The sequence below is a fragment of the Capra hircus genome, chromosome 24 (assembly GCF_001704415.2).
Source record: "Capra hircus breed San Clemente chromosome 24, ASM170441v1, whole genome shotgun sequence".
NCBI classification, from domain to species: domain Eukaryota; kingdom Metazoa; phylum Chordata; class Mammalia; order Artiodactyla; family Bovidae; genus Capra; species Capra hircus.
The window spans coordinates 60954100-60965400 of NC_030831.1; the positions used below are offsets into that span (position 1 = coordinate 60954100).

General features: G+C 47.0%; 1 protein-coding gene across 1 annotated transcript in view; it reads left to right on the forward strand.

The window, feature by feature from the left end:
* The window catches only part of TNFRSF11A (TNF receptor superfamily member 11a), a 39755-nt gene extending 31743 nt beyond the window's left edge, over positions 1 to 8012 (forward strand). The window contains exon 11 of the mRNA XM_018039366.1: positions 5409 to 8012. Coding sequence (XP_017894855.1) covers positions 5409 to 5734 — 326 coding nt within the window. The 3' untranslated portion in view covers positions 5735 to 8012. The remainder of the gene's footprint in view (positions 1 to 5408) is intronic.

Genomic DNA, 11301 nt, shown 5'->3' on the forward strand with positions numbered 1-11301 from the left:
GAAGCCACGTCAGTCAGTCCAGGGGGGAAAGAAACAAGCCTGGGGCGCTCAGGTGCAGAGTAAGGGCAGGCTGGTGTGATAATCCCGCCCGTCTGGCGTAGCGGGGACGCGCAGTGAGGTCTGGACACGGGCGTTGCACCACCGTTACTGCTTCCCCAGTGGCACTGGTGGTAAATAACCTTCAGGAGACATGAGGGGCGAGGGTTCGATCCCTGGGTCGGGAAGATCCCCTGGAGGAGAGCATGGCAACCCACTCCAGTATTCTTGCCTGGAGAATCCCATGGACAGGAGCCTGGCGGGCTACAGTCCACGGGGTCGCGAAGAGTCGCACTCGACTGAGCACACAGTCACATCACTGTTATCACTGCAATAGTGACCCAGCTTAATCTCAATCTAGCTGCACTTTAGCACAGAGGAACCCGCATTCTCCTAGCCTCTGCAGAGGAGCTGATGGAAGCCGACAGCACACTGACGGATGACTCACAGCTAGTGGGTCACTCTAGGCTGCAACGCCTAGGACCTGCGGCTCCTCCCCAGTGAGTGGCCAAGCTTACTAAAATCCATGGGTCATCCCAGTCCCATGAGTGTGAGCTGATCCTGTTGTAATTTAAAACTTTAACTGAACATTAACTGGTTTAAAAAAATGAATTTGATAAGCATGAGAATTATTTCTATGAAAATGATGAAGTGCTTCAGGACAATTCAAAGAATGAGCTGCTAAAATCCTTCTGCTACTGAAGGTGGGATTGGTGAGACTATCCAAGATTGGGGGATAAAACTCTAGAAGGAGTCTGCACTTAGACCACTTGGCAGCTGACTGAGTGCTCATTGTACTTTTTAAAATATAACCTAAATTTTTTAAATTATTTATTTGTCTGCTCTGGGTTTTGTCTGCAGCACGTGGGATCTTTAGCTGGGGCCTGCGAACCCTTAGTTGTGCAGCCCGTGGGATCTAGTTCCCTAGCCTGGGATAAAACCTGAGCTCCCCGCACTGGGAGTGCGGAGTCTTAGCCACTGGACCGCCAGGGAAGTCTCCTCCTTTCACTTTAAATGAACCAAAACAAGATCAGAGGCAAACCCTTCCGGGAATCATTGATAAGTGAGCAGACCTTTTCTCAAAGGGACAAGTCTCAGTAATTCTGCATCGGAAAGTGGGTGTTGAAAGTTTTACAGCAAGTGACATGTGACTTGAACACCAAGGAAACATATCATATAATCTGTGTTTTAGGGGCACTGGTGGATAGCCTCTGCAACTCAAGAGTTTTTAAAAACTTAAGTTCTTTCTTAATAGAGAAAATTAGATCGGCAGACAGGTCTGCAATATTGAAACATGTCCCATATCTAAAATGTTACCTCCCCAAAGAGTGACACTAAGTTAGAGCATCAGTGAGGGGGAGAACACAGAGCAGGACTTCTGAGGGCTGCCTGTCACCAGCTGTCAAGTTTCCAGAGGCCAGGGAAATGAAACTATGAAGCCCCTTGTGCAAATCTTAGTAAGAGCTTCAAGATGCTGGCAGCAACATTAAACAAGCCTGGGGCCCTTCTGAGCACAGGGTCCTGGGTGCCTGCACTGGTCACATGCCCCTGAACATGGCTCCATTGCCACTGACTGCTACTGGCAAGTAAGTAGAACTTCGTTAAGAAGTCTCGTTTGTACCAGTTTATTACTCATAAAAAGTCAGTGTGAATGGAACAGACTTGGACTTGATCAAAGATGGTCTTTATCATTAATTGTACTTCTGACAAGGAAATACATGAAGAATAAAATTGAGACTCTCATACTCTTTCTAGGTGGCTGGTCTTTACATCCTAATTGTCAGGAATTTAAAGGTTTGTTTGTTTTTTTTTTTGGTCCTCTCCCCTCTACTTTACCTCCCCCTCCCAAGAATAATATTCTTGATCCAATCTATGGATCAAAGAATTCTGAAATGTTTAAATATATCTCTCATGCAAAAGGGTTTGAGTTCTATTTTGGAAAAAATTAGAAAATAAAAATATAGACCCCTAAATAGAGTAAATCAAAGATATGTTGGCCATGAGGCAAAGGCATGGAATGAAATTCTTAAGAAAAGTTTAACAAAATCTTGACGTGTAAGAGGATGGTTTAAAAAACTGTTTTTCAATCTGAGTTCAGACAAACTGAAGATCTGACAAGGAATAAGGTTTAACAGCAGTGGAGTCATGATGACAATTTGTTGGAAAACGAAACTTTAAAGGATGGAGAAATTATATATATCATGACAAAAACAGATAAATCAATACGAAGAGGATGAAGAGGATATTTAATTCAAGACCATAAATCAGTCATACTGTGGTGAGCATTGCCCTGTGTGTAGGTTTATATTATTTTGAAAAATGACAGAATCAGCAGTCGATGTTGAAATAATAAAAAGCTGGAAGAAATATACCAAGAAAAAAAAATCACACTTTAAAGCCACTTACAATTGCTGCTCTTACTAAATAAACATAGTATCTTTTATCTTTTATTGTTAAACATGGTATATTTTAAATTGGAATGGAATGTTTATGGTATACACATATCGCTTTTGGTTTCTCACTTTGACTTTTGTGTTAAACTAACTAGTGATCCCTCAAACTAGGAAGACTTCTCTTACTTATGGTCACTCATTCTGCTGCTGCTGTGGCAGGAGCTCTTGTGTCAGGCGTGGTTGGTTGCTGAGTTACTTGAAAAAGTCATTTACAAGTTCATATCTTAAACATCTTTAACTCAAAACATATAACATACAGTCACACATTGACTTTGTTTAGTACAGGGACGTATGTGTTGGTTGGTTAGAGTTTCCTGAGCCTTTTTCACATTAACCACACCACCATAACTCCCAATTTCTGTTTCTTTAGCGGGGAATGAGAAATTATAGATCTGTGCAGAACAAATTTGAGTGTAAACTCCTTCTGCATTTTTAAAGACCCCTTTTCTTTTTTTAACAGAGGCCTTGGCCAGTTCAGCAGCTTGTTGATGTCTTTTGTGTTCAGTGGCTCACATTTATTTGGGTCATTGCAAAGCATTCACTTTAGTTTTCTTAGAAACATTTGCCTTTTTTCACACTTACATTTCACAACTTTACACAAAGCAGGTTCAGTTCCAGACCACCACAATAAAGCACACATCATAGTAAAGTGAGTCACATGAACCTCTTGGTTTCCCAGTGCATATGAAGTTGTGTTTACACCATACGCTGTCTATTAAGTGTGATAGCATGTCTAAAAAACAATGTAGATGCCTTAAAAATACTTTATTGCTAAGAACTGCTGACATTATCTGACATCGCAGGGTTGCCACAAACCTTCAATTTATACAAAACCCAGTGTGTTCAAAGCACAATAAACTCAAGCAAGAAAACAAGGTATGCTATGCTTGTATTTAATTAAATTTCGTGAGTTCAACTAATTAAAAACAGACCTGAGAACTTGGTAACTGGTGGGAGCAGAAAGACATCAGCATACTGGAGAGTAGACCCCTAGCTTAGGGTGTGCGGGGTTATAAGAACATCTGTATACTTTTTAATTTTTATTTCATATTGGAGTTTAATTTACAATGTTTTAGTTTCAGGTGGACAGCAAAGTGATTCAGTTATATGCATACCTATTCTTTTTCAAATTCTTTTCCCGTTTAGGTTATTACAGAATATTGAGTAGAGTTCTGTATCTGTTTTAAATACAGCAGTATTATATATCAATTCCAAGTTCTCAACTTACGCCCTCTTTCATTTTTCGCCTTTGGTAACTATAAGTTGTTTTCTGTGAGTCTGCTTCTATCTGTAAATAGGTTCATTTGTTTTGTTCTTTTAAGATTCCTCATATAAGTGGTATCATATATTTGTCTTTCTCCGTCTGACTTGCTTACTATGATCACCTCTAGGTCCATCCGTGTTGCTGCAGATCACATCATTTCATCTTTCCGAATGGCTGAGTAACACACCGCTGTATATATGTCCCACTTTCTTTATTTACTCCTCTGTTGGTGGACATGTAGGTTGCTCCCGTGTTTTGGTTATTGTAAACAGCGCTGCAGTGAACACTGGGCTGCGTTATCCTTTCAAATTACAGTTTTCTCTGGATATTTTCCCAGGAGTGGGATTGCTAGGTCATTTTTTAGAGGGAATGGAGAACGTGTTGGTGAGTGGAATACTAGCTGGCCTTGCCTAAGTTGCTTGGGGAATTAATAAATCAATCCCCGCCAACACCCACCTAGGGGCACACCCAACACAGCTACCTACCGGGAGAACAGCATGAGTTATAAATCCTCAATTATGACTTCCAATTTGTGGCTCATATTTGAAATGTTTTCACTGAAATCCCTGTAGTGGGCCACGGGGCCTGTCTCAGCATCTCTGCAGGTGCCCTTTGGGTGGACAGAAGGCTCCTGGGATTCCCTGGATGCTGTTGTTTCTTCAGTCAGACCATCCAAAATATGCCCTCCATATTGGAGGAAATCTCTTCGTGGAGAGTAATGACAAAAACAGTTTTACTTGTGTAAAGTTTTATTAAGCTTTGTCATAACAGAGAAGGAACAAAAAAGATGACGTTAATAGTGAGGCACTGTTTGGCTGCTCACCTTCGCTGGTCAGACTGAGATTCTGCTTGCGTTGCTGATGGTTGGGGCTTTTCTGCTTCTGCTTGGTATCTGGCACTGATTTTTGCCCGGGGTCATTTCTAGAGCAATCAGTCTTTAAAACAGGAGAATAAGAGGCGGTAGTTGTTCTAACGTTCTTGAACTTTCTATTTGGTTTTCAAAAGGCCCACTAATTAAAGACTGGCTAAATCCAGTCACCCACAAAAGGTCTTGATAGAACACCCTGGGGACAAAACCCCCCACCTCAGGGTTCAGAAGGGAACAGTGATTTGTAAGATTGTTTTTGAGTTTTTTTTTCTTCTTTTCATGTTAGTCTTATGAATCTCGTTTTCTAGGAGTTAAAAAAAAAAATGTTAAGGAAGTTAATTTCGGCTAGCTACTGGGCCCACGTGGCCCCAGGGCCGTCCAGGGCTGAGCTCAGGGGCCTCTCCAGGGAGGGTAAAAAGACGGGAGTCCGCTGAGCGAGGAGGCTGGGCTGAAGTGGGCCCCAGGTCGGGTCAGGCGGCAGCCGTCCCTCCAGCCCCTGCGTCTTTGCTGACACGCGGTCCCCCACTGCGCCCTCGGCCGTGTTTGCGGCGCATCCGTCACACGCGCGCGCCCGTCGGCACTCCTGAACCATCTGAGGGTCTGCGAGCCTGCCCGCGTGTCGCCCATGCGGCCAGCGACGAGGCCCGAGGCGTCTCCTTTGCGCCCTTCCTCCCCTCTGGGTCAGGCCGGGTGAGGCGACGGAGCCCGCGTCCGGAGCCGGGGTGGGTCCACCGGCCTCCCGCCCAGATCCTGACTCACCGCGCTTCCCTCTTCCTCTCCCCTGCAGGCAGTGTGACTGGAAACAGTAACTCCACGTTTATTTCCAGCGGGCAGGTGATGAACTTCAAGGGCGACATCATCGTGGTCTACGTCAGTCAGAACTCGCAGGAGGGCCCGGCGGGGCCGGGCGGCGGCGCGGGGGAGCCGGCGGGACGCCCGGTGCAGGAGGAGAGCCCGCCGAGCCGCGACTCGTTCGCCGGCCTCGGGCCGCGCTTCCCGGACGCGTGCCCCGGCCTCGACGTGGGCCCAGGACTGCAGGAGCGCGGCGCCCCGGCGCCCGACAAGGCCTCGCGGCCGGTGCAGGAGCAGGGGCCGGCCGAGACGCGGCGCTGAGCCGGGACCACCATCCGCAGTTCTCGGCGCCCCTCGGGGCCGCGGGGCCTCCGCACGCGCGCCACGCACGTCGGAAGCCGCGTCGCCGCCTGGCGGCGGGGCGGGGCGGGGCCGTGGGGCGTGGTCTCTGGTGGGCGGGGCCATTGTCCAGCGTCTGCGCCTTCACGCCCCTGCACAGCTGCGTGAAAATGACCCGGCGTCCTTCGTCCACCTGCTTACATGGAATCGAGGACTTGGGAGGGGGGGAAATGTACGTTTGTTATTACTACTCTGGCGTCCACAGTCAAGTGTCAATGCATTGCACAGGTACACGCTGCTGTCTTCAGTCGCTCCACTTTTTACCTCTTTCTAGTTTTTCTTCTCCTTTGACCTCCCGTTATTAGCTCATCAGTAGTTTGCCTCTTCTTGGCATCTGTTTCTACAGCTGTCCCGTTCCATTTGGGTCTGTACCCCCCACCCTTTCTCCATACTTGATATTTGTATTTCACTGTCTTTCATGACGTTTTTCTGGATACTGTCTCCTCACCCCACCCCGTTTCTTTTTACTATTTAACGATTTTCTTGAAAATTCTGCAGGTGACAGTCTTCTTTATATTTCTTTCACCCCTTCTCACAAGCAGGTGTCTGTGTGTAGTGATGGAAGGTGAGGGGGCGAGGAGTCTGTATTAAGCACTTTGGGAAAAGGCTATAGAAATGTGAAACCTGGCGGGAAGCTTGGGAAACAAGAGGAGAGACTGAGCTTTTGAAAACTTTTCTGAGTTCTCAGTTTTCTCAAGGAAGGGAGAATCCCCCTAAATATTTTTAGGTGTGTGTCAACTTCTAGGCAGCCCAAAGCTGCAATTTGTGTCTTTCTCCTTTAATCCATCTCAAAATGGTTCATCCCCATCCATGCTGAGATGAATGTGCGTACCCATCCTGACAGAGACAGCAGAACTCGGGTATCTAAGTCTCTAAGAATCTCCACATTGCTGCACTCGGCATGCTCATTTCTCAAGAATGGGGAAAACGTGGAATGAGCAGGATATGGGATGATGGCCTGCACACTCAGTGAAAAAAAAAAGAGGTGCTGGGAAAGTTCAAGAAAGGAAGAATAAAGATGTTAATATGCATTGTTTCTTTCTAAACATGAATAGCATGAATGTGTTTAAGCGATAGGCCCCGTTTTCTTCCTAATGTGTGTCTGTGGTTTAGCCTTGCAGAAGTGGAAAACATTCCTGTTACTTTCCATGCATCTGAATTAAAAACCAAATCCTTATATTGTGAACTTAAGAAACTTTATCATAGAGATGCTTTCTCTTAGCATCAGTGCCCTTGTGAGGAACACACAGTGTGAGCAAGTTGAAAGGAGTGACCCGGCGGGTTTCATCTGTTGCGGCCAGTTAGCATTTGTTTTCCTCAGGTACTGAAGTTACAATGCCTGGGCACATTAAAATTGATTTTGTGGATCTGGTAGGTTTTGAAAGTGCTAATAGTAGTCACTGTCCAGACTTGAATCACCTCAAACAGGGGTTTCTCCCTGTTGGTTGCAGGTCTGTTGGAAATGCTAGAATAGTAGCTGTCAATTATTATTTTTAACGGAGAAGCAGAGGTGGCTCTATAATTTCTGTGGCTCCTTAGCAGACATGAAAAGTGGCAGGAAATACGCTTATTGCCAGAATGATCCTTTGGTGAGAATTTACTGTCTGCACTGCCCTTTTAGATAACATCCATCCAAAGACAAATGCTATAGAAATGGAAGTAACTATTATGCCTTTTGTCATATCACAGTTCACTGAGGAGAAGGCAGAGCTGAGGACCCAAGTTTCTACTGTGACTGTCACATCTCACTGATACTTTACCTTTCTCTGCTTCCTTTTTTTAAAGTTTTCCTACAAAAAGGCACTAATGGTCATTTTTGACACTTTCCCTACTTGGAAATAACAAAAGAATGCTACAGTGAATGTTAAAGTACCTTGAGCTCCTTAAATAAAAGGTGCTAAATAAACACGTAAGAATCTACTGTCAGAAGAAGCTAGTATTCTGTTCCCATGCTGATCCCTGCTAATTCTATATTGATCCAAAGACAGTTAAATGATGGAAGATGGATAGCAAATATAGCTCTGTGTCTGTGTAGTATAGAGTTGTGTATGACAAATGTAAACAGGATGAAATGAAGACAGTAATGAAAAACTGGGGAATGTGATAAAGAGATTATTAAACTTATATTTGACAACACACTGTTTTTCATGGCTTGTTTAAACAAATCTTTTTGTGAAATAATGACCTGACTTCTTTCTGATCTCTGTGGCGTGCTGTGGTGTATCAGATGTTGGTTGTATTCTGTCATTGGTGGAAACCTTGGCAAGAGCTGGGACATGAAGTGTCTTGTTTTAATAATATAGCCACCGTAGATCTCACCAGTCAAACTCTTTTAAAGTGCGGGTTGCTGTGTGGTGGAGGGGTTGAAGGAAAATGGAGTCTGGTGTTTTCTACCCCCACCTAGTTCAATTCTCAGAAATAGAAAGAATTAATTTCTTCGCTCTCCTTGTAAGGAAAAGAGCAGTTTGAGTGTGAGATATTGGGACCTTCATAGGGCAAGAGGAGAGAGGGCTCTGCATGTGTAACAAGGTACCCTAAAACTCAGTGGTTTAAAACAACCATCATTGACTTAGCTCCCACCTCTGTGGGTTGGCTCAACTTGGTTGGTTCACTAGGCCAGGGTGAGCCTCGCCGGACTTGCTGAGCCACGTGCAGATTGCTGGCTGGTTGGCTGGGGGTTGGCCGGCTGGATGCTGGACTGAACCCTCTCCCTGCGGCCCCCTCATTCTCCCAGCAGGCTGCCCTGGCCTGCCTGTCCTGGTGATGGCTGAGTTCCCAGAGAGCAAGCAAAACCGTCCCATGCTTTTGAGACCTAAGCTTGAACCGGCAGGCTGACACTACTGCCTCATTCTTTGAGCAGAGCAAGACATGGGCAGGACCGCTCAGATTGAAGGGGAGGGCACGCAGAGCTGCAGGGTACCCTGGGGGATTGGTAGACAGCGAAGGGGGCATGGGGCCCTTTTGCCATCTCTCTACCATAGGCACGTTGTTGGTTATCAGATGATGTGGGGAGGGTGCATCGGGAGCCAGGGAGGAGCATTTCCCAGCCCTGATCAGGGCTTCCTTCTCCGGTGAGCAGGTTCCCTTGCTGCAGACGACAGTGAATTCCTGCAAGTGAGAGACTTGCATTCATATTTCAGTATGAAATTCCTTCCAAAGCCAGATGCCCGTGATGACCGCACTGGGTCTACAGTACTGTTGCATGCCATTGGCACAGATCGTGGAAAAGTGATAATTTATAGAACCAGGGAAATTGGTGAGATCCTTTGGGTAGAGGAACCTGTTCACAAACAGATAAACGATGTTGTGTTCACTGTTCAGGCTGATGTAATGAACAGACTCTTGATGGCGAGGTGCTGGGCAGAAGGGTGACCTGAGCCGAAGTGCTGCTCGGGTGGAAGAGGTATAATTTTGAAGTTTTTTCTCTTTGACAGTCTCTGATGGCATGTGACTCCCTTTGGCCATCTGCTTTGGGGGGCTCTGGGTATGAGCTGCATAACGTCCTTTTGTGAGAAAGGATAAATCATTCAAAGGCCCAAACGTTTGGTTGGTGAGTCTGAATCATTTCTATTCAGTGTGCTTTTGATGCCTGGGCCATGAGCATCCCTGGAAAAGAGGATGAGGATAACTAGAGGGTCCCAGGGAGTCCAGGGGTGTTCTAGATTGCTGGGGAGGACTGTAAACATTGCTCTGCTGCAGTGCTGGGAAGGGGTTGTCTGTGCAGTTTCTGACTCCCCAGGGCTATGCTGGTGAACGGACCACCTTGCACCTACTGCAGCCTTGCTGAAAACAGGTGGGGGTTGGGGGCCTGAAACTGGGCCTTGGTGGAGCCAGCAGGGGGCACAAGCACGACAGGTGGTGTCACAGGAAGGAATCAGCAAAGGTGCCAGGGGGGCACGGAGGCTGGAAAGCCTGGACCAGCACTTGCTGGTGGCCCCTGCTGAGGAACTGCCTCCCTTGGTGGAACAGCCCCATGTGGCCCGAGGGTTGAAGTGTATGGAGGGACCCCTAAGGGATTCTGATGCGGCCTCTGCGACTCGCTGCACCGTGGTCTCTCACAGCTCCTGGGAGTCTGATTTTATGTCTGTCTGTCCACCTCACCACTCCGGTTATCTTGACCCCAGGGTGAGGTTGACACTCATGCTTAGCCAGTATCTCTTCTCCCCATTCCCTTAGTGTTAATAAAAATGGCATGTACACTTTCCAAAAAAAAATCTTCATTGAAGAATAAGATGTCTAATAGCATCAAAGTTAAAAAGCCAAATTCCAGATCTGATCTGGTAACTTCATTCCACCCCGAGGGGCTGATGAAGTTACCCTCCTCCCGTATCTGATGGAACAAGGAGAAGGTTTGCAATCAGACCTGGAGTCAAAACTCAGCCCCACCACCAGCTGACCTGCCTTGTGCAGTCACTTCATTTCTGAGCCTTATTTCCACCTGGGTGAACGGAAGGAACATTAGTTTCTAGGGCTGCTGTGAGGGTGAAGAGGGGTGAGGAGCTTCCGGGCACCAGCGGCGCTCCTGAAGGGTCCCCGCGGTGGAGACCCAACTTGTTCGTCACCCTCCCCTCTGCCTCTTACTCCGTCCATTTCTGGACACAGAAGTGGTCTCAGGCATCATGTTTTCTTCCTGTCAACAGACCGCATGGCCCTAAAAGCAGCTCTGCCGCCGCCCTCAGACACCTTCCTGCTTGCTGAAGCTAGCTCAGGGACGCGCCTTCTCCACAGGCAACTGACGAGACTGCCGTCGATCCGAAGGTGTCATCAGCTGGCGTCACGCGGTGAGGGAGGTGGGCTGTGCCCTCGCGTCCCTGCCTCACGGGGCCGCACAGCTAGAGCGGGCCTGGTGGGCCCCTCATAGCTCCGACACTTGGGCAGAGTGAAGGGCGCTGCAGTGTGTGGGTTGGAATGCCACGTTTGTCTTTCTCCTAGAGTCCTGGCTTTCTCTCCCAGTGTGGGGAGGACAATAAACTGGCCGCCAGCACAGAAGAGGTTGTGATATAGGCCCAAACCCCTCTGGGCAGGAAGTGGAGCCCAGCGAAATCTTTCACTGTGACCAAGGTGCTTGATTTCTCACAAGAAGGGGCAGCCCTGGAACAAGGCTACACGGACTGTAGAATCACAAGGAGAACTGCATTCTTAGGCTGGGACTCCTATGAGGCACCTTAGTCCAGGCAGGGGCAGTGAGTCATCCCCGTGAAACGGAAAAGCAGGCTCATTTTTACTGGCTTTTACGGCCTCTCTATTCCAATGGCAAAGAAACCTGAAGAAAGATGCATATTTAAAGCTCTTAGAAGAGCTTTTCAAAAATACTTCCTATATCATGGGGAAAAAGCAAGTTTTTGTTTACATCAGGTTTTTTGACTTTGTAATTTATATCCGATACAGTTCACTCTCTTTAGGTATACAGTTTTATGAGTTTTGACAAAAATATGTGGTTGCGTAACCGCTGCTGCAGTCAGGACGTGGGCTATATTTAGTGCCCCCTA